Raw genomic sequence first — 22,140 nt, forward strand, 5'->3', positions numbered from 1 at the left:
GATGAGTCAACTCCTTTGCGTTTTTCTGTCTGTGTCGCCCTCTACTGGAAGTTTACTGTTATGTCACATTTGCAGACTTTATGTATAACTGCTAAATAAATGTCTTAAGTTGTAAGTTTTTAAAGGGCATTTTAGCAAAAGTAAAGCAGTGGTTCAATGATGAAAAACAGTCTTAGTTTCACTCATAAGAATATGTCATTCTAATAATCTAATGCTGATGCTAAATAAGTAATGTTTAATAATGCACTGCAACCTCATGTAAAAAGATCTAGCTACATTAGTAATTGCTTTTTGTACACAGATGGCAATTTGAATAATTCTATAATTTTATATAGTGTGTTTAAAAAAAAAAGAAGCTAAATTACACAAGATCATATGATCTTAATGTTGTTATTATTTAGATTTTAAGATGTTATCAACGTGCCCTTCAAATACTTGCTACTGATAAGAGATAATGATGTGAGTTAATGATACTTAGCTAAGGAGAAAAAAAATATTCAGCTTTAAATTTGAAGGAAGTTCCATTGAGTATTATAACACAAGTTTCAGACTGACCCAGTGGTTATTATGTAAGCAAGTAAGTGACAGCAAGAATTTCCAATTTCCATAATTTGGCGTGCAGCAGTCACATGAACTGTGAAGGTAAAGCAAACACAGGTTCGGTGTTAGAGAAGACATGAAAAACAAGAGCAGCGCCTTATTTTGCGTACTTGTTGTTCTCCTTTGCTGCTCACTTATGTCGGGTTGTGAGACATCGATTCTGCGCAGTTTACGACATTTTTACTCTCATATATTAAACTTTTAACTTAGAAATAAGTTCTATAAGTTGTCACTATTCACTCACTGCGTTTACTGTGAGCAATACAGCGAGAGGTTAAGGCCGTCTTTTTTTAAGCATTTATTTTTAGGGTATTTTTAGTGTCCGATTTAGATATAGAAAACAAACTTGGTTTCGGTTTTCGACAAGCTAAAGGCGCTCGTTACAAAACACTAGTTCGCGCTACACCCCGTCACGCTAGTGCAACGGAAGCGCTTTCAGAATAAAACTAAACCCGTCACCCAATGGCAGCCCGGACTTATTGAGAGACACACCTTCCCACCAATCAGATTCTTACGTGCGCTTCTACCGCCAGCAGATATCTACTACTCATCTTTGGAGTTTCGACCTCGCTGTTGCACAGTTCACAGTCAGTGAGTATGGTAGTTTTTGGTGTTGTTCTCCTGTCCTTTTCCTAAGGTGTCATCATTTTACTTTTACAGACTCACAATTGCAACGTCAGACATTTTCAGTTGTTAAAGTTATTTTTTATTTTGCTAGCCAGTTCGCGTGAGTGTCGGTAACGAATATTAGCTTGCTAACAGCAACCTGGCTAGCAGCTTTACGGCCAGGAAGTGCAAACACGAAACTTACTGAACTTAGGTTTTGCTGAAGTCCCCCGAATTTGACCGCTTTAGGCTAACGCTGGTGGCTAATTTTAAATACGAATGCAATCAAAGCTAAATATGGGCGATGACGATAAATTGAGTCATCGCTTTACTGTGGTGGCCCTCCTCGCTCGACTCCATTACAAGCTTTCTATTTCCTCATAATGACGTTGTACATTCACTATTGGGACTCAGAAAGCTTTCTCTAAGCTCCCTTTTTGTAAAACCACTATGAACCGCGCCTTTATTCTACCTCACCTCGCTTTTAAACATGTACAGCAACGACCTGTGTGGAGGGTGGGACCAGCGAGGAACCGAAAGTCAGTATGAGCTCGTGCGCTTGTTTAGGACCGCGGTCAAGTGAGCCTCACATGCGAAGTGACAGTCAAGCTAGCCGCACAGTCAGCCGCGCCTACGATGTTGTTGCACTTTTCTTACGGATATTACGGTACAGGTGCCGACAGGCTTAGAAACACAAGAGTCTTCTTATTCATTTGTCACTATTTCACAACTCATTCCACTTCTAGCTTTGAAATATTAGCTAATCATAAATTATAATTCTTACACTACACATTGAAAATAACAACAACAAAAAGTACAAATTCTGTAACAGTGCAGTGTTGTCAGAGTTATCTACCGGTTGCACCTGTTGCTCCACTCCCACAAGGCTGGTAAGCAAACTGAAGAGGGTTGACACTGACAACACTGTATTGGTTGGGTGTACTGAGGGTGGGCAGAAATCGGAGCACAGGAATCTGGTGAGGAACTTTTTTGAGTGGTCTGCATGAAATCACCTCTTCCATCTGAATGTCAGTAAGACAAAAAAGATGCTGGCTGACTTCTGAAGGAAAAAACTGGGACTATGCCCATCGACGACATGGTTGTGGAGGTCAAAACACTGGACAGCTACAGGTATTATGGGGTTCACCTGAATGACAGACTAGACTGGATGACATAGGTCACTGAAAAAACTGCTCTCCATCATGGACAATCCATTACACTTGCTCCATTTCACCCTTGTGAAGCAGCAGAGCTCCTTCTAACTGATCCAACATTTCAGCCCTGAAGAACACTAAAGGAAATCATTCCCAGTGTTCTCTCTGTAAAAGTGTACACTAACTTTTCAATATGGTATCTGTTTATGTTTAGTTTTCTGTCAAACCGTACAGTTCATTAGGAGGAAGAGTCAGGGTGACCTAGGGTTAGAATCCAGTGAAATATTTGTGTCACCTCATACGGGTTCCCTGTAATATCAGCTAAAAAATGAAATTATTCAAAGTACAGTACAGAAATTTCTCAGAAACCGTACAATTCAGACAGCTGTGAGGCGGAAAAGTGAGGGTGATCCAGAGTAAGAATCCAGTGAAATATTTGCATCATCTGTAATAGTTTTCCTGTAATAAATGCTAAAAAAAAAATACACAATATCAAAAATACAGTTTTGCAATTTTATTAAATTGGGGATAAGATCAAGTTGAATAGAAATGTACAGTACAGTGAGAAAATTGCAAATATTTCAAAACTCTTGATTTGACTCTTGTGTATATAAGCCAGTTGGCACCCGTACCGTAATATCTATAAGAAAAGTGCAACAACATTGTAGGTACGGCTGGTGGTGCAGCTTGCTTGACTGTCTCTTCGCATGTGAGGGCTCACTTGACTGCAGTCAGCAAGAGTCAATAACAGGGTCCCTGCACGACTCATCTTCACTTGATGTGACATCACGTGGAGGTGGGGCTATTTTCTGACAGACACCCTTTTCTTCTATAATAGTTTGCCTTGCAAACACAGTTGCTTGGTGTAAATTGGGGGGGGGGAAAAATCAGTCTGGGTAAAAAATGCAGTCAACAAGGCAGCATTTGAGTTCTTCTATTTCTTTCTCTCTATTTGTGTATTTATGAAAGTCTTAATAAACATGTATACGAGTTAATCCCTCATACTGGAACACCAAATATTAGTCTTTTTTTTTTTTTTGGAGCAGGCGCCCTGCTTGTTGGTCTTGTCAAACCAGAATAACTTGTTGTGGTTCCTTGTTTTGTTGCGTATGCAGTGAATCAGGGTGAAGTGTAAGAAAGTTGATTTAAAACAAAGCAAACAAACAGGGTTTATTGTCACTGAGGGGCACTGTCTGATGACTTACTGGATGAAGCAGAATTTTCTTTACACACAGAAGGCTGTTGGAAGCTGTCTAGCTTACTGCTGCTTTTTGTCTCCGCCCTCTGCTGTTGTGAGTGGCAGCACTTACAGAACATGTGCATGTCGTGTTAGTTTGCTACCTGTTGTAGACGAGCGACACAGTCTTTATTTGCATTGGAAAAGTGACATACATATATCCTTCTCAAGACTAGTGTTAACATCCTTTAAGGTGTTCTGCCACATTAATCATCAACCCATTTGTTTTGTTACTTCTGATTCCTAAAAAGCAAAAACACCCACCCAAACTCTTCAGTAAACGGTACTGTGGTGGAGATCAGGACAGAGGCTTATTTTATTCTATTGTGGATTCTGATGACACATCCTGTGTTTACCTTTTGTAGGTACTACACTGGAGCAACAATGGTAAAGATCTTTATCGGTAACCTCTCTCAGAACACTGAGAAGGATGAGATTGAAGCTCTGTTTACTCAGTACGGCACAGTAACAGAATGTGCCAAGTACAAAAACTATGCGTTTGTTCACATGGAAGACCGCAAATCTGCCACCAAAGCAATCCGTGAACTGCATCTTCATAAGCTGAATGGCAGACCCATCAACGTAGAGCCAAGCAGAAGCAAGAACCAGGGCCCCGTGAAGCTTCACGTGGCCAATGTGGAGAAGGGCTTTGACAAAGAGCTCCGTGACCTGTTTTTGGAGTATGGCAATGTCACGGAGTGCTCCATCGTCAAAAACTTTGCCTTTGTGCATATGCCTAATTCTGACGAGGCCATGGATGCCTTGCAGGGCCTGGATAATACAGAGTTTCAAGGTAAGCGTAAATGTTTGGGTCTATAAGGGGTTTTTCAGGGGTTCCTTACTTTTTAGATTTGAGGGACAATGTTTTTCTCTCTCGCAGGGAAACGCATACACGTTCAAATATCAAAAAGCAGACCGAGAGGGGAACCAGAGGAGGAGGAGTATCCACCTCCGCCTGTGAGAGGAGGCTATTTTCCTCCTCCCTTTCCAGGGGAGAGACCCGAGCCTCCCTACAGAGGCCGCATGTCCGCTTACCCTCCTCCTCCTCCGCCCCCGCCACCTCCCCCTCCTCCGAGACGAGCAGCGTATCCTGATCGTGGCTATGGCGATCGAGAGTCTTATGGGGTGGTCGATTTCTATGAGAAATACAGAGCCCGTCCTTACGCCCCGAACTTCGATGACAGGCGTCCCAGTGCCATCCCCCCTCCACCCCCTCCTCCCTCTGCATTGGTTAGGGAGCGTCTCGGAATGGGCTCTCTTGATCCGTATGAGCGGCGTCCACTGCCCGCTCCTGCAGGTTACATGGCGAGGGATCGAAGCCCTATCAGAAGAGCCCCCCCTCCGCCTGCTCCTGCAGCTGGTAATGGTTACTCCTACGAGCGTTCTCGATTGTCTCCAATGTCAAGGACGCCAATGTACGCAGTTCCCCGTCCCCGGGAAGCCTACTCGGAGAGAGTGCCGCCGCCGCCACCACCGCCGCCGCCTCGCTATGCAGGCTATTAAGACACCTCGAGTGTAATACAAGGTGAGAACAAAGAGTGGATGCTTCATGAACTCATTAATCACATTGATAACAAGCAGAAATGACACGGAAACAAAAGTTATAATAAACATGAGAGCTGAATCCGTTAATTGAGGTAGAATCACGCTTTAAACCATCAGCCAAAACTCAAAATTTCCTTCAGATTAATAATAAAGGAATTTAAACGGTGCTGCTAGAATCCTAAAATATTATTGCTTGAACTTCTCAGATCAGTGTTGCGCGAATCCTAAGTAAAACGCGCTCCTTGACATGTGTGGTGTGCTCTTTTTCCAGGTTTAGAATATGACAAGATCGTCGTCGTCTGCTGATGCACGTGGCGCTATACGCACCCCTCCCCCCTCCCATGTCTATGGCGGATTGCGTTGCGTTTGCTGAGACTTACTGGAAGATACTGTATTGCGGACAGCCCCGTATTTAAAAATATACGATTTCTTTGTCTGCAGTTCTTCTGAGCTGATCATGCCTTTTTCTCCTCCTCTCTTTGTTTTACTGTTAAAAGCTTTCAAAATGTTTTGCAGAATAGGTGCTTGGACTTCCAGTGTGACCAAAACTGGACACTCTGCTTTTCAATTTTTCTAAGTGGAAAATGTAATCTGGGAAACTGTGACCTATTTCTTCTTTTTAGAACAAGGGATTCATTTAGATACAAAAACGTGTAGGCTTTGTAAGCAAAAATTGTTTATTTTAAGGTTGTTGGTTGATTACAAAATGCTTATTGATCCAAGTTTTAAAGAAATTTCAGCATAGTAGTTCTTAAATACAACACCTGCTGTGGGAGGTTGTACAGCAATCTTTAAGATTTGCGACACATGTTAGCATGAAGTTTCAGTGTGGTTTTGTTCTTTTTACACTTTGTGTTCTTTTCATGCGACAGTAGACTCCTTAGCCACCATTTATGTATGATTTTTATTTACTTTACAGATTGCTTTTTTTGAAAGCTTTTTAATAAATGAATAAAACAAAAAAAACCCATTTTAACTGTGAAATTATTCCTCGTTGCGTTGGCCTCTTAGGACGAAAACCAATTCGTCAGATAAGATTTAGCTTTCTTTACTCTTGAAACACTTTCAGTTTCACTCTTCAGTCCTGATATTATCAGCATGACACATGGTAGGTGTTTATTTTTTTTTAATCCTCAGCTCACTACTAGAAAACCTGCCAGACTGGTTTTCCATGTAAAGTGTGAAAAACTATAATGCTTATTAACCCCCTGCCCCTCTCCCCCCTTTTTGTGACACACCCGAGACTTACCACTGCCTTCTTGAACTCTTGCCAGGTTACACTGCAAAAAGAAACCAAAAGTTGATTTAACTTTAAAGCTCAAATCCAGCGCAGTTAATGAAGTACGGAAATGTCCACTCCCAAAAGTCGCAAAAAAATAGGCAACTTAAACTTCCGTTCCACTCTGTGGCTACACAAAGATTTTTTTTTTTTAAAGCTGTGTACACCGGCTTCTCCGTGTTTTGAAGTCACATTTCGTCAGTCATCTCCCATTGCCTACCTTGGGTTTTTCATCGATGGCCCCATGCTTCTGTCCAAAGTTTATTTATTTATTTGTATCATCCTTCATTTCATACATTTTAGTCATTTTTCTACTATTTCTAAATTAATATATGTAACACATGAAATGCGCGTGTGATATTCTTAGCCTGTGTGCTCTTTATAGGTTGTTAGATTCAGTGCAGGAGATGCCAGCTCATGGTAAGTCCTCAGAAGATGTCCAGCGCCCAGATTAAAACAGGTACATGCTGCTTAAACTGTGGTATTGCAATAAATGATCACACTGTTTTCTTGGATTCATACTTTTTCTGCTGTTGCAGTTTTGAAAGTTTAAAAAAAAAAAAACAAACCCTGGCACTTACAATAATGGTAATAACTTTTAAAAAAATGCTGTGGTATTTTGTTGCAAAGCACTTTAATATTAATCTTAAAAGGTGCCATATAAATAACATTTTACTTAATAACATTTTAGCAACACTGTCTCTCTTTGTTAGAATTGATTCATGTAGATTGAAGGCATGTTATGGAGTCTTTGAATCTGTGTCTTTGTTCACAGACCTGTCTTTCCTCTGGCACTTGCTCCGGGTCTAGAAGTGAATTCAAAGGGGATTACAAGCTGGGAAGGACCTGGTTAGAATGCAGTTTAAGGTAAAGGGATTCTTCTTTGATCAGTTCAATTTGTGAACCTTGTTTAAAGTGTCTGCTCTTACAGGGTATGGATTTTTGTCCCTCACTGAAAGTTTGAATGATTGGTTGATGAGTTGGAGTGAACATCATGGGCGATGGGACAGCTGTGTCGCTACATCTCTGCTTTGATTGGAGGGTAAAAAAAAATGTGGGAAAGAGGGAAATAGGAAAACTAAGAGGTTTTCCTATTTCCCTCTTTTAAATGTAATTGAAAGTTATTGTATGTTGCAATTGACTACAAGGACCTACTTTTTGTCTTTTTTTTTTTTTTAACTCCCATTTTCTACCTTTTGAATTTTAGCTATTATGAAATAAACAATTTACATTTGAAAATGTTGTGATTTCTTTATTTCTTTTTTAAAAGTTAGCATCATACATCATACAGTACGTTAGGGTTATATGATAGTGAAGTTTTTAATTATCTTTTTTTAAGTTGCATAAATTCAACTGCTCCTAAGCAGCCAATCACATGGCAGCGACTCAATGCATTTACGCATGTGGAACTGGTTAAGACAGCCTGCTAGCATGGGTTGTTCTGATCTACTGGGATTTAAAACAAAACCTTTTTCCAGGCAACTATCTCTAGAGTGTAAGACATAAAAAAAAAAAGAAAAAAGAAAATACCCAGTTCTTTGTATTATAAATAAATATTTTTGTTGGTGTCCAGTGTCAGATGAGAATTAAAGTATGCAGAAGAGCATCTCTGAATTCTCAACATGTTGAACTATAAAGCAGATGGGCTACAGTAGCAGACCACACCAGGGGTCATAACAGGAAGCTCGGGCTGCAGTTTGCACAGGGTCATCAAAGTATGACGATAAAAGACTGGAAAAATGTTGCCTAGTCTGATAATTCTTAATTTCTGCTGTAACCAAATATTGGTGTAAACAACATGAAAGTGTGGATCCACCCTGCCTCATGTCAAAGGTTCATGCTGCTTCTGATGCTGCGAGCATGTGGAGAATATTTTCTTGGCACACTTTGGGCCCTTGAGTACCAAGTGAGAATTGCTTATATGCCACAGCTGCCCAAGTATTGTTGACCATCCATTTATGGTAGTAGCCATCTTCTGATGGCTGCTTGTAGCAGGATAACATTTCATGCCTCAAAGCTCAGATTATCTCAAACTGGTTTCTTGAACGTGACAGTGAGTTTGCTGTGCTCCAGTGGTCGTCAGTCACCAGGTCTCAGTCTATAAGGACACCGTTGGAATGTGGTGGAACCGGATTTTTACAGCATACATTTGCAGCAAATGTGTGATGCTATGAGTACGTCAATATGGACCAAAATGTCTGAATCTATGCCATAAAGAATTATGGTTCTGAAGGCAAAACTCGTACTAGTAAGGTATATCTAATAAATTGTCAGATGACTATATATTTGTGCCAAATCACAACAGCGGTTGCCTCAAGGAGCTTTATATTGTAAGGTCTACAATAATATGGAGAAAACCCCAACAATCAAACAACCACTTAGTGACGGTGGGAAGGAAAAACTTTCCCTTTAAAGGGAAGAAATCTCCAGCAGAACCAGGCTCAGGGACGGGGGCCATCTGAGATGTCTGGCTGGAGATGAGGAGAGGAAGAACTTTATAAAAAAGGAAAGTTTTAAGCCTAATCTTAAAAGTAGAGAGGGTATCTTCCCCTGAATCTAAACTGAGAGTTAGTTAAACATAAAACGGATCTTAAACCAGAAGGCTCTTCCTTCAATTTTACTTTTAAATATCCCAGGAACCACAAGAACCCAGCTATGTGACAGCAATGTGTTCTTTCGGGGCATTATTATGAGATCTTTAAATGTCACATATCATTAATTACAAGTGGTTGATTGATTTGAGCGCAAAGCATCTATAAAAGTCAGACTTCAGCATATAAACTGACTTAGACTGATGCTGCTTTGGTTTCAGGCCGAGTGCAAAAGTGTAGTTTTTGAGCTACAAAGTGTTATCTTCACCGGAGGGGTGTGGAACTGCCTGCAGCATTACAACATACAGTCATCACATACTTCCTCCCCAAAAACCTAAAGCACAATGAGTCAGTGTGATTTTATTTGCACGATTCCACAGCTGTGCTTATTCAGCACTCACTAACATGATGTTATTCATTTGTGAGAAACCAGCAACATGATGTTATTTGTGAGAAACCAGCAACATGATGTTATTCATTTGTGAGAAACCAGACAGTTAAAGCAGAGGAGTGTTGAATCCAGGTTTTAAACAGATGTTTCCACTGAGTGAGGGGCAGAATGCATAGATGGATACTATAGTTGCCTAATCAATGAACAGTGAAACTGGAAGTGAGTTCATTGGATCTGCTAAAGAGCGAAGTATCATTTCCTCTAGTCCCTAAGTCACTTTCCCCTAAATCAAACAAATACTTGGAAATCGTGAGCGCTCATCCAAGAAGAAATTTTTTTTTAATACTTAGATTTTGAATTGTTATTTCTTTACTTGTTATTCTTTATCTTCAGTCTTTTGTAGTGGACATCAAGTCTTATTTGATCACAGAATTATATTTTGTCTCATTTTTATGTGGATTTATGGCAAAGTTAAATTTTTAGTTTATTTCACGTGAATTACAACAGATCAATGAAACATATTGGAATACTGAAAACTGGTTAGGTCATGTCACCAGTGGCACTTCCATGATCATAGCTGGTATGACAGAGTTCTGAGTGAAGCATTTTCCTCAAACTGTTGAAGGGGGACAGACATTAGAGCTGGAAGGTGAAAGTTCAGGCCAGGGTTTGAGGAACTTGAAAGGGGCAAAATAACAACACCCAAAGTCCTTTATGGAAGCTAAGGCTTTGAAGTTGTGGGGTTTGGTTTCTTAGTTGCCATACAGGACACCAGCCAATGAAGGGAATTGTCTTTCCATGACAGCGCTGTTTGAGAGAGTTCTCACCTCCCAGAGGACGTTCTTTCAGAGATATCAAGATCGTTACTTTGATGGGCTGCCTAATCTTGAAGAATCTGCCTCGACTCATAGCTACAACCAGAAACCTGTAAATTCAGATCTGAGGTTATCAACATACATAGATCAGACGTACAATGTTTTCATGTCTAATGCTATGTTCGTAGTTGAGGACATCCCTCTGGTTTGTGTGCTCTGACCTTTACGTTTCTCTGAAACCTGGATGCATCTTTTCTGTTTGACATAATTAGAGGACCAGCTGTCTTGGTAGTTGTGGGCAGATTTTTTCCTGTTTTCATGTTTCATGGTGAAAAACCATTTCAACCCGAATTCTGAATAATTTGAACTGATTTGATAAAGACAGGAGAGATACAGTTAAATGTACTTTTAGAACAGTAATTAAATAAATCAACAGGGGGAAGAAGAAATCTATTCATTCTGCTCAACTGATTTCTCCTGACAGTATAGTAGGACTCGTATAGATTGCATAAATTATGTTTTAAGTAGTGGTCTCACACAATTACGTCCTCCACAGAGCACAAAAATACATTGCTAGATATCATTTAGAGTATGTGAAACTCGTACAACTACCGCCTGCATGGCAGCGACAGTGACCACATTCCAGACTAGGAATGGCTTTTCTCAACTCTATAAATGTGTGTTGTTTCTAGAATAGTGCTGTGTTTTCCCCTAAGCTGCCATGGTTGTGTGGAGATTTCTACAGGCTTGAAAGGTTACCGCTTCATCTCAATGATTTCTAGAAAAACCTGTTTCTGTCTTCAATGCAAAGCCACACTTTTTTCATTCTTTGATTAATGATTGCCTTAGAGTAAAAGGTTCCACCAAAAAACAAAAACAAAATAATCAACATGCAGACAACTGTATTCCAGATAAACTGTTTATTTCTCAGTCATAACTTTCAAACTTTGCACTTTAACAGTATTTGCAAAATTAACAATGCAGCTTATGTAGACAGGATACGAAAAGGGTGCAAAATATTGATTTCACATATACAAAGAGGGATTTCTTGTCTAATGTAATAAATGCACTGAGCATTAAGTCGAGTAAATAACAACAAAAAAACAGTCACACGTGAATAAGCAGTAATGGTTGGTTATGAATAACAAGGAAGAGTCTCATCACTCTCCTGGGGGCCAAAGGAGCTATCTTTGGGTGACAAACTAATCCTACTATCTGAACATGTCTCCATGACTGGAGGAAGAGACATGGATGTCTGCTCCTTCCAGAGAGACGTGGATGTCTCTCTGGAAGGAGGTACTGCCAGCACCTCAAACTCTACCTCAAAGTTGGCCATGGCCTCACCAGACTCACGGATGATCAGGATCTCATACTCTCCGAACCGGATCAGAGCTTTGTCTGGCAGATCCATTCTCTCCAGGTATCCCAGCGCTGAGGTGTTCACTGACAGTTTCCCCCTCTGGCTCAGATTCTGGATGATAAACAGCATCTCTGAGCTCTGGGGAATGTGGTAGGCGTAGAGTGCCAGCTGCTTACGGGACACCCGGGGATCAACCAGGATGTAGGCACAGGCCTGGTCGTCACGGCCCAGCCTGAGAGGGTCATCGGCAGCATGTCTTCTTCTGGTCCCCAGAGGAAGCCGACCATAAAAGCCTTTACAGCTCTGCTGAGGATGGTAAAGCTTGATTTGGAGGCAAGTCAGGAGGTCCTCCTCCGTCTCCATCGTCAGAGACACATTCATTGTGAAAGAATAACTCCAGATGAAAAGAAGAAGACAGCTGATAGTTAAAGAAAGGACAAAAAATAAAAACCAAACAAAAAAAAAATAGTCATACAGTGAAAATAGACCATCTTATCTGTAAAGCAGGGTTAAATCGTACTGCATATAATCAACAAACATTATTTTTTAGATGCCTTACCTGAATGTGAAACTTTCTTAATTAAAGAACGAGGTTTTTATTCCATTCACGAGAAAGAAAGAAAGAAACTGAGTTAGAAGAATCTAACGGTGTTATTGCTGCGAAAACAGGAAGACTGATTGCTGCGCTTTGCGAGCTGTTGCCTTTTATTCAGCAAGTTTTCCTGTTGGTCCAACAGTGTTGCTTTCAAGTGCAAATCCGGAAATGTCACTCTCAGGTTGAATTAAATTTTGTGAATGCAACATAAAAAATAAAAAAAAATACAAATTTTCATTCAAAAGCTGAAAAACATAGCATCCAAGAATTAGACACTACAATACACAGTACAGTTATTAAAGTAAAAGTATGTCTACTGTTAAATCAGGAGACTGGACAGTAATGGCGTTACCCAGATCTGAAATATTTATGTATGTTTGATTGCTAAGTCAATGCAAACAGTTTGCCACGTGAAATTAAAGAAAATGAAACAAAATGCTAATAAGAAAAATACTAATTCAACATAATTCACCGGAGTCTTTGTTACAATTTAAATTCTTTTCCGCTGGTTTGCTGTACTGTGCGATTTTTAACGCGAGCACCTGAATGTAGCATTACAACACTGAAAATTCCATGATGACGCAACCCAGAGTAGACAGAAACGCTTTTAAAACTTCATTTAGAGCCGTGTATTATGATTATTTACAATACTTTTTATGTAAACAAAGCAGAGAAATAAAATACAGACATGCAAACATTCAGAAGAAACAATTAGATGTGAAACAGAGGACATAAAAAAAGTAAATGAACCAAAAAAAAAAAAAAAAGAATTTTTACAAGAGGATTGATTAACTAGTGATAATTTTTATGTTTTGCATATCTCGGCAGTCTTAACAAATTACTTATAGGGGTTTTTCAGAAGCAACAATGTTTTAAAATACAAAATGAGATCTGTTTCTTTAAACGCAGTATGACAGGGTAATCTGTTAAGGAATGTAATTTTATGTATGTCAAAATTTAGCTACTTATTTCAGAATGAAAAGTCGCTCTTCATTACTGGGGTGGCTGGGGTTAGTGAAAAATAATAATAATGTCATCAGAAGTGTCACAACCAGTTACTGTAAACAGACTCAACTAAAGACACTGCTTCCCATCTTCCCACCCTGCGGTATTTACAACTATAACGGGAAGAAGCAACCTCGTAAAATAGACCGTTACACATTAACCAAGTACGTTTAAAACGTACTTAACTCTCTTTTCTTCACCATATAAATGTAGTTGTGAAATGTTACTGGTTAATAAATACGAAACGGGGTGACTTACAAAACATGGACAAAAGTGTACCGTAAGATAATGTAGGGTATTTATAACAAAGCACAGTGCTATAGCTAGTTTTTTTATATTGTTATTATTTTTATTAGACATACAAAGTAGAAAAATAGATATATTGTAGACTACTGGGTGTATAATGTGTAACATTTAATGCGGATAAAAGTTGTAAAGTTGTAAAATTGTTGTTTTACCCGAAGACTTTAGATTACTGCGCACGCCCGGGCGGAGGGGGCGGTGCAGCTGGCTTTTTGTATGCCACAGGCAAGACACAACCGGAAATTAGCAAAAGGAAACCTCTCGAAGGGGACTTCAATTCCTTTTTGTGAGCGCCGACTAAAAGGTAATGAAAATAGAAAATTTACGTCTTTATATAAACGTACTTGTGTGGCGCATAGGTATGTGTGGAGTACCCTGTTAACCTCGGTTCCTTTGTTCGCCCGCTAGCCTCGTTGCGCGAGAATATCGACTGCGCTGCTTTGTCTGTTAGCGTGGCTAACCGGGGCTAACAGGCTACACGAGCGGCGTTTAAACTCTGCTCATTTGTTCTTTTTGTAGACATATACAGATATGAAAGAAACGATTTATTGATAATAATGATTTAAAATTGTTAAATTGTTGGTACTTGTGCCGCCGTGAACGACGCTAGGTTTTTACTATGCGCGGGCCTGTTAACAACGCTGCTGTTTTTATAGACTCAGAAAGGGTCAAACGTACTCTTCAATAGTATGTACTAAAAAATTGTAACCGTATGTTTTTTCTCTCTCTTAACACTCTGCATTACCTCGAAACAGATTTGTAATCATGGTGAAGATTTTCGTGGGAAATCTGCCCAGAGCGACAAACGAGGATGAAATCAAGGCACTCTTTACCGAGTATGGCACTGTGACAGAATGTGCCATCATCAAAAACTTTGCCTTCGTCCACATGGACGACCGCAAGGCTGCCACCAAAGCCATCAAGAATCTGCACCTCTACAAGCTACACGGCACGCCAATCAACGTGGAGGCCAGTCACGGAAAGAACCAGGGCTCAGTCAAACTGCATGTAGCAAATGTAGAGAAAGGATCTGATGATGAGCTGCGTGCTTTGTTCGAGGAGTACGGCACGGTCACAGAGTGTGCTGTTGTTAAGAATTTTGCTTTTGTACACATGTCCAACTCTGACGAGGCCATGGATGCCATCAAGGGACTGGACAACACAGAATTTCAAGGTAAGAGAGATTACCAACATTTATAAGGAGGTCAAGAAGAAACCTTAAAGTGTTGCCTTATTATAAACCAGCCCACATAACCTGTGTTTTTACTTTTTATTTTTTAATGTAGGCAAACGCATCCATGTCCAGATTTCCAAGAGTCGTCCCAGACATGAAGAACGGGATGATTACCCCCCTCCTCCCCCAGACAGGGGTGGCTATTGGCCCCCACGCTATCCAGGAGAGTGGCCCGAGCCTCCTCCACCTGGCTACATGAGGGGTCGTCTTAGCCACATACCCCCAGGTTACCCTGCCCCTCCTCTGCCTCCCCCTCCCCCTAGACGAGCAGTTTATCCAGATCGCCCTTACGATGCTGAGAGGGACAGATATGGCGTGGTAGATTACTATGAGAAGTATCGAGCCCGTCCGTATGGCATGGCCACCTACGACGACCAGCGTCCCGGCGTGCCTCCTCCTCCCCCTCCCCCGTCAGCCGTCGTCCGAGACCGTCTTCCGAACTCGTCGCTCGACCCATATGAGCGTCGGCCCCTTCCTCCACCTCCTCCGTCCTCATACTACGCCCGAGATCGAAGTCCGCTTAGGAGACCGCCTACCACACCAGTGCCCCCTGCCAGTAACGGCTACTCCTATGATCGCTCCGCATACGGAGTTCCACGTGCAAGGGACCCCTACGCAGATCGGCTGCCTCCGCCACCGCCTGCACGCTACGCTTATTAAGCAAGGGCGGCGCATTTTGAAGGTGAGGATAGGTCTGAGGTAGACTGGTGTTGCTCTTTCCTAAAACAGCGTTCCTGTAACGGCAGAGGCAGCCGGGGATTTGAAAAGCATGCGTACAAGGTGCTGTTCCACAAGTAAATTCGTTGGTAATGCACGTCGATCCATTTAACATGGCTTTTCAGATAATAAAATAGTACTAAGTGTGTTATAATACGACAAAGATGCACTGTTGAGGATGGAATCTCTGAATTTCGGGAAAAACAAGTCGAATTAGAAATTAACCTGGAACAACGTCCTGTATTCAAGAGTTGCAGATCGTTCATTTCTGTCATTTGCTCTTTTTTTCAGGATTGTCGTCCGACTGCGTCGCCGCTCGGCGCCTCCTGATGCACGTGACTCTATCCTCTCCCTGTCAGTGGCTGAGCGCGTAACGTTCCCCTGCGATGCTGACAGGAGGAACCGAATAGCCGACGTCCACGTCTCTTTCTGTTTTTATTACTTTGAGGCAATTTTTACACTCGTATTTTTCCTCCTGGTTGTTTTAATATGTAATTGTGCTGTAGTACTTTTACTGCTTGCCGTCTGGAGTAGGTGTTTATTTTTTATTTTATTTTTTTTGTACTTTTTCGTTTGAGTAATACTGATGTTGTTTGTGACCTTAGAGAAGCTGAATGAGTTCAGCAACAGTTTCTAGGCGATACTTGTGACTGTAGATTTAACTGAACTTAACTTTGTTTGGTATAAAATCTAATCTGCACGTTGACTCCATCATGTAAAACTTTTACACCGCACAACAAACCGCTGTGAAAAACTTAAACTGCTCAAATGTAGGAGTTCGATGCATGCAGGAAGTAACTGTTAACTTACAGAAAATAAATGTCAATCGGAAGCCTCCTCAGAGCGTTTATATGTGCATTGTCAAACACTTCTAATTAACCTGATTCAAATATTGTTGTAGGGTCACCGGAAATATCATTATTTTAAAAGTTATCCGTTTGTTAGCGATGAAATACCGTGAGACAAGCTTGTTAAAATCGTCACGCTGATTAAAAAAAACACGCCCAAACTTTCCTCACTGGTCTTGTCTGAAATGCTGCAGCTTTTATTCCTCAGCAGGGCGTCTGACGTCTTTCCTCAGTGCCAAAGTTGAAGGCAAGTAAAGAAAAGCTAGCGCTCTCTAAACCTACTGAACCCACACTGGTTTTGATAGGTGAGACTGGTTTACCTTGAGTCATATTGGGGAGGGGGAGGGGGGTATTACCTCAACAACTTCTGGACACCTTCGCAGTGAAAAGGTAAGTGACAGGTTACTGGATTGGAAAGAATGCTGATGTAGTGCTGAAACACATTCCACATTTGTATGATTCTTTTAGGTGAATTATTACTTTCATTCAAGAGTTTTTTATAGTAGCCAGAAAAAAGTTGGGGATTTCTTTAGGCTCTTTATGCCAAAAAAGTCCTGAAAGTACCAAAGGTAGATACAGAGAACATGAATAAGAGAAAACCATCAGGTGTGGTCAGTTATTTAGTGATGGAATGATCCACTCTTATGCATCTTTTGGGGAAAAACATCGTCATGCTGGAAAATCTTACACAAATGTCTTAAGCTAGATTGAACAGGTGAAGGAAAGTTGAGAACAAACGTTAACTCAGTTTGGTTTTGTGGAGTCTGTTAAGGCCCTTGTGCTTCTCTGAAGGTTAAATGAACTTCCACTGTCATCTGTGGTTTCTATAGCTATCCGGTGTGTGTAATAGTTTCACCACTTTGTGAAAACTTGGCTTGTGAGTGTAATTGTTGGTTAGGACGCCTGCTTCGGTGTAGACCACAGGCGTTGAACTCCAGGCCTTGAGGGCGGCAGATTTAAATGGCTAAATTACCTCTTCAAAATGTCAGGTATGTTGACCCAAGATGTTATCTAAAATCTGCAGGACACTGGCCCTCGAGGCCTGGAGTTCGACACCCATGGTGTAGACCGTTTAGGGCAGGGGTCTCAAACTCCAGGCCTCGAGGGCCAGTATCCTGCTTGTTTATCCCTGCACTACCTGCTGCTGATTACCTGGATCAGGTGTGCTTTGCCAATAAGAAGCTACAAGGGCTGGTTAGTTTGAAAAGAAGCAGGATCGCGGCCCTCGAGGCCTGGAGTTCGACACCTGTGGTTTAGGGATTCGTAACCCACTTCCACTTAGGTAGTATGGATCAGCACTCGGTATATCTCACCCTCCACTCCAATGAGTAACCAGTGCTAGTGTGGATTTGGGCCATGGGCCAGCAGTTGAAAGAACGGGTCATTTTTAAGTAATCAGACATCTGTCACATTCTCTAATGTTGAACAAATATGTGTGACATCACAGCATGGAGAAGAACTCGACTGTCTGCCTGTCTGCAGTTTGCTAATGATAATAGGGACAAGTGAGAAGGCTACTGGGGCAGGGGGTAGTGAGGTTAAATAAGAACAGTGGTGCTTTGGTTTGTGTCATTCCATCGCTCATAGATGGCTAATACTGGATCACTTATTTATTTGGGTTCTCTCCATCTATTTTAGGGAAATCTGAGGTTCAGAGGTGTTAGCAAAACTGTCCGGCTGTTCTTTATGTACACTGTACAGACTGTGAGCGGTACGCTTTGCTGCTGACAGATTGGATGCCAGCTGTAGGGTTTCAAATGCATCTGAATTTTAAAAAAATGATGGCAGCTTTTAGGGAAAGTCGAGGTCTTTTTAAAATTGGAAATTTGAATAATTTATTTTTACAGTTTTTTCTTTTTGATTGAATGAACGTGAAGGATTTACCACAGAACACTACATTTGGACTTGAAGATGTGATATTTCTATATATTATAAATATAGATTTTAAACCCTTGTAAACATGAAGTTGGTTAACAGTGTGTGGGAATTTCACAGTAATAATTTCTTTAATGTATTGTTAGTTTTTGGATTTTTGCAAATATCAATAAAATATTTAAAAACAACAACATGGACTCTGTTAACTTACATGCTGTGTGTCTAGTTACTTGGCTGGTTGCCATTTGAGTCACTGTTTTCACTGCATTGTTTTAGTTCTGTTTGCTACTGCACATTGGCCCTGTCCAAATTTGTCTTCAAACACGTGCACAAGAAGCAATTTCTTAACATCCTGGTTTTTAATTGAACAGTAGCAGAGCTATGATACCTGAGGAGGTGTTTTTATATCATGGAGAGAGCTCTTTGCTCAATTTTTTTTTTTATGGGGAAGTAAATCTAACATAGATTTTATACTACAAAACTAAATTCAGGCTTATTGTCATGGAATGGGGAAACACTTTTTTTTTTTTTCTTTTCTGTCCCATAACCAAAATCAGTTAAAAATAAGGATTTCAATTTTGCTATAAAAAAATTATACTTTAGGACAGTTTGTGTACATTAATTCCTACTTTTGATATAAATACATAAGTGCACAACTAACTTCATGTGGCAGGATTGGGCGTAAATTGATCCGTTTAAAAAGTTGTAGTTTCACTATGCCAGCAAACCTTAGTGGGTGATGTTTGCTGTCAGGACAAGGCTTTAGGTTACCATTAACCCTTTCAGCAACAATATTAATATTTTAGTGAGCATTTCTGGCAAAGTTCCTGAAGGCAAACTTATGTTGTGTGATGTTATGTATAGTAAGTGTTCAGAGCAGTAACAGCGTCCTGATACTTCCCCATCTTGACTAATAAATTCCAAACAGCGGTAAAACAATATCTGCAGAAAGTTGCAATGATACAATAAATACTCTTCTATCACCAGAGTGTGGAAGCTGCATTCAATAGTCACTGAGTAACCAGCAACTTCAAACTCATCAGAGGATGTTTCCCTGTTGTAAACCTGACACAAGTGACGCAGTGATGGGGAGAAAGAGCCCCCGCAACTTTGTCTTAATCATATTGTGTATTTAGGTTTGATTCTTATTAATTTAACTCCTCATCTTAATGAAGTTAAGGTATTTTTAAAAACATATAATGCTGTATAGAGCAGCATAGTACATATATCTTAAAAAGTGACTTTAACTTTTAATTTCTATATAGTGTGTATATATATAGTGTGTGTGTGTGTGTGTGTGTAATACTGATTTTCCCAGCAGAACACAAAGGAGAATCATTCATAGTAAAACAGAAAGTAAAATATCAAGTTTAGCCAAAGAATGAGAAACATAATTTTATCTGCTTTTTCTGGGAAATGTCATTTAGTCATAGGCGTGCTGGAGCATCTCCAGCTCATCTCATGTAGCACGAGATAAGATAACAATCTGATACAGCTTCAGCGGAGTTCCCCCTTTGTAAATTCAGTAATGTAGGAACATGAACCTTTAGACTTTGCTCTACGACAATAAGAACTAGTTTTTGGACCTGACCCAGAGGTAACAGATGACCTGTGTGTCTCTATGGCTGGCTTACCTAATTCAAATTATATTTTCTCACTATGGCAACAAAAATGTTGTTTTTGTCTGAACCTGCCATACTGGCTAGTAATGATGCAACAACAGTAGCCTACATTCCCCAAAGTATTTTTTCTGTTTTGACCTTCCTTGATATGTTTCACCAAACACCAAGCATACCGGCACACACACACTGAAACTGGACACTAGCCAGCTGACACACAAAGTTGATGCTGAAGGCAGACGGTCTAAAGAGAGCATTTTGGCCAAGCTGAAGCTGAAACAGGCTTTGCGAAGCTTACAGAAATATGTGCAAGAGCAAAATGAAAGGTGAAGTGAACTGTTCTGCAGTAAAATTAGGATGCATTTTGCTTCATTTCAAGCCATATACTGTGGGTCTTTTTCCTATTTACACTTGTGTAACCGGTGTTTGTCAGACTGAAACTAGAATGCAGTATGTTGCTTCACCAAACAGTCTGATGGCTAAACAACTTCTTGTTGACACTTTGAGGAGTTTATGTGGACTTATCTGAGACTTTTGCAGTACCTGCAGCTACGGATGTCACTTTTATTTCCTTGCATGACCCTGAGCTGGAAAACCATGTTGTAACTGTTACACTGAAGACACACAAAGGAAATTAGAATTATAAATTATATTTAATTATATTCATCTGACAAAATGTCAGAATGCTGTGTCTGAAACTATTCGGGTTTGCACTTTGTCGTGTATGTAGATCACTTTATAACTGTAGCTGTTTTATCTGATCTCTTGATAAACCTGTCTCAATAAGCCAAATTGGTTTGTGTTCAAGGTAAAGGCCTCTATAAACCATTTTCATAAACTCAAAGTGTGTATAATTGTCAGTCACATCAAACATTATCTAAAACCATGTGCAGAAAAACAGTTTAATTTCTTACACTGAAAATATAGAAACAAGTAGCTTTAAGGTTCTAAAACATTTGCATTTAAAACACTTTAAATGTAGCTGTAGTCATATTATGATAAGAGTTTTTTAATATCTACAGGGTACAAAGAGGGCAGATTTTTCTCAGCCAGCTTGAACTCTAATGTAACAACACCACAGCAATTTGCCTGTAAGTTCACTAAGTCATTAACATAAACAGAATACATGTCAGTAAGGATAGTGCATCTCATCACTCTCCAGAGGGTTGCGTACACTGAGCTCAGCTGAGAAGTTGTTCATCATACTTGACTCTGTGCTCATGGGATGTCTCTCTGGAAGGAGGTGCTGCCAGCACCTCAAACTCTACCTCAAAGTTGGCCTTGGCCTCACCAGACTCATAGATGATCAGGATCTCATACTCTCTGAACTGGATCAGAGCTTTGTCTGGCAGATCCATTCTCTCCAGGTATCCCAGTGCTGAGGTGTTCACAGACATTTTCCCCCTCTGGCTCAGATTCTGGATGGTAAACAGCATCTCTGAGCTCTGGGGAATGTGGTAGGCATAGAGCGCCAGCTGCTTACGGGACACCCGGGGATCAAGCAGGATGTAGGCACAGGTTTCGGTGTCACGGCCCAGCCTGAGAGGGTCGTCGGCAGTGTGTCTTCTTCTGGCTCCCAGAGGAAGACGACCATAAAAGCCCTTACAGCTCTGCTGAGGATGGTAAAGCTTGATTTGGAGGCAAGGCAAAAACATAATCGTAGGTAAGAGTGTGACTTAGTTTTCAAATTGTAGAAGATCGCTGCTTTTAACTGGTAAAATGGAAAACAAGAAATGCAAAGTATCTCAGTAAAAAGATTCAACTAACTGTGCCGTCGCCGCCAGAGAAAAATATGAATGAGTCTTTATGACTATACTGCTCTTTACAAGCGGCTGTCTTTGTTTCAAGGAAGTTTCCTCATTGGCTCCGCAGTAACCCTGCTGGTTTCAAGTGCAAATTTGAAAATACCACAAAGACTGTTCTGGATGAAGTAAAGTTCACGTTATTGGAAAAGAAAAAAAAAGTTTATTTGATTTGATTTTGTTAACAGTGTAGAATTTAGGGTAGGTGTCTGTAAGACAAGTCAGGAAAATAGAATTTCCCTGAAAAACGTGTTTAGTGAAGAAATACTTAAGAGAGGACTCTGTGACTGCATGGCTACTATTGACACAGTATATTCTCATAGCTTGGTGAGTAGTCTAACACACACTCTGTGGATGAGCGTATGAACGTCACACTACACTGGTGAAATCTCCACCTGGAGTCCATGGATGAACCTTAAAGTTGACATGAAGGCACAGCATCTGTTTCACAGTATCTAAAACTAGAGCGGGAAGAAGGAACTCTGCAATATTCAACTGTTACACATTAACTAATCCTCTGCCACGATATGAGTCAAGCAGAGAAAAGCTAATGTTAATAAATGT

General features: G+C 40.5%; 4 protein-coding genes across 11 annotated transcripts; 2 read left to right on the forward strand and 2 right to left on the reverse strand.

The window, feature by feature from the left end:
* Positions 1-1,061: 1,061 nt before the first annotated feature.
* LOC120739058 (RNA-binding protein 4-like) lies at positions 1,062-7,474 on the forward strand. 7 transcript variants are annotated; one of them, XR_005697105.1, is made up of 5 exons: positions 1,062-1,191; positions 3,963-4,390; positions 4,478-5,122; positions 6,807-6,881; positions 7,197-7,474. XR_005697105.1 is itself a non-coding variant. In XM_040040710.1 (4 exons), the coding sequence occupies exons 2-3, from the start codon at positions 3,982-3,984 to the stop codon at positions 5,098-5,100; spliced, it is 1,032 nt and encodes a 343-aa protein (XP_039896644.1). In that variant the 5' UTR covers positions 1,062-1,191; positions 3,963-3,981; the 3' UTR covers positions 5,101-5,122; positions 6,807-6,985. The 7 variants fall into 7 exon arrangements, 4 of the variants coding, with proteins under 4 accessions (XP_039896644.1, XP_039896643.1, XP_039896645.1 ...); XM_040040710.1 differs by lacking the exon at positions 7,197-7,474 and having other exon boundaries at positions 6,807-6,985; XM_040040709.1 differs by lacking the exons at positions 6,807-6,881; positions 7,197-7,474 and adding an exon at positions 5,414-6,110.
* A 3,649-nt stretch (positions 7,475-11,123) lies between these two features.
* Positions 11,124-12,429, reverse strand: LOC120739062 (TRAF-interacting protein with FHA domain-containing protein A-like). Of its 2 annotated transcripts, none has more exons than XM_040040717.1 (2): positions 12,138-12,429; positions 11,124-11,972 (listed from the first exon to the last, which is right to left on the reverse strand). In XM_040040717.1, the coding sequence occupies exon 2, from the start codon at positions 11,957-11,959 to the stop codon at positions 11,354-11,356; it is 606 nt and encodes a 201-aa protein (XP_039896651.1). In that variant the 5' UTR covers positions 11,960-11,972; positions 12,138-12,429; the 3' UTR covers positions 11,124-11,353. The 2 variants fall into 2 exon arrangements, with proteins under 2 accessions (XP_039896651.1, XP_039896650.1); XM_040040716.1 differs by having other exon boundaries at positions 11,124-11,996; positions 12,138-12,387.
* A 1,225-nt stretch (positions 12,430-13,654) lies between these two features.
* Positions 13,655-16,664, forward strand: LOC120739059 (RNA-binding protein 4B-like). Its single transcript, XM_040040713.1, has 4 exons — positions 13,655-13,785; positions 14,237-14,655; positions 14,768-15,397; positions 15,724-16,664. Exons 2-3 carry the CDS (start codon positions 14,247-14,249, stop codon positions 15,373-15,375), a joined length of 1,017 nt encoding a protein of 338 aa, XP_039896647.1. The 5' UTR covers positions 13,655-13,785; positions 14,237-14,246; the 3' UTR covers positions 15,376-15,397; positions 15,724-16,664.
* Positions 16,665-20,435: 3,771 nt separating this feature from the next.
* LOC120739063 (TRAF-interacting protein with FHA domain-containing protein A-like) lies at positions 20,436-21,667 on the reverse strand. The gene has a single exon (XM_040040718.1). It carries the CDS (start codon positions 21,427-21,429, stop codon positions 20,956-20,958), a length of 474 nt encoding a protein of 157 aa, XP_039896652.1. The 5' UTR covers positions 21,430-21,667; the 3' UTR covers positions 20,436-20,955.
* Between the last annotated feature and the right edge of the window lie 473 nt (positions 21,668-22,140).

This window comes from Simochromis diagramma, unplaced genomic scaffold (assembly GCF_900408965.1).
Source record: "Simochromis diagramma unplaced genomic scaffold, fSimDia1.1 OVJJ01000317.1, whole genome shotgun sequence".
NCBI classification, from domain to species: Eukaryota; Metazoa; Chordata; class Actinopteri; order Cichliformes; family Cichlidae; genus Simochromis; species Simochromis diagramma.

Coding starts and splice junctions, on each gene's coding strand:
- LOC120739063 (XM_040040718.1), bottom strand. CDS start 21,429: ATGTTTTTGCCTTGCCTCCAAATCAAGCTTTACCATCCTCAGCAGAGC.
- LOC120739062 (XM_040040717.1), bottom strand. CDS start 11,959: ATGAATGTGTCTCTGACGATGGAGACGGAGGAGGACCTCCTGACTTGC.
- LOC120739058 (XM_040040710.1), top strand. CDS start 3,982: ATGGTAAAGATCTTTATCGGTAACCTCTCTCAGAACACTGAGAAGGAT. Junction 4,391..4,477: donor GGATAATACAGAGTTTCAAG/GTAAGCGTAAAT, acceptor TCTCTCTCGCAG/GGAAACGCATACACGTTCAA.
- LOC120739059 (XM_040040713.1), top strand. CDS start 14,247: ATGGTGAAGATTTTCGTGGGAAATCTGCCCAGAGCGACAAACGAGGAT. Junction 14,656..14,767: donor GGACAACACAGAATTTCAAG/GTAAGAGAGATT, acceptor TTTTTAATGTAG/GCAAACGCATCCATGTCCAG.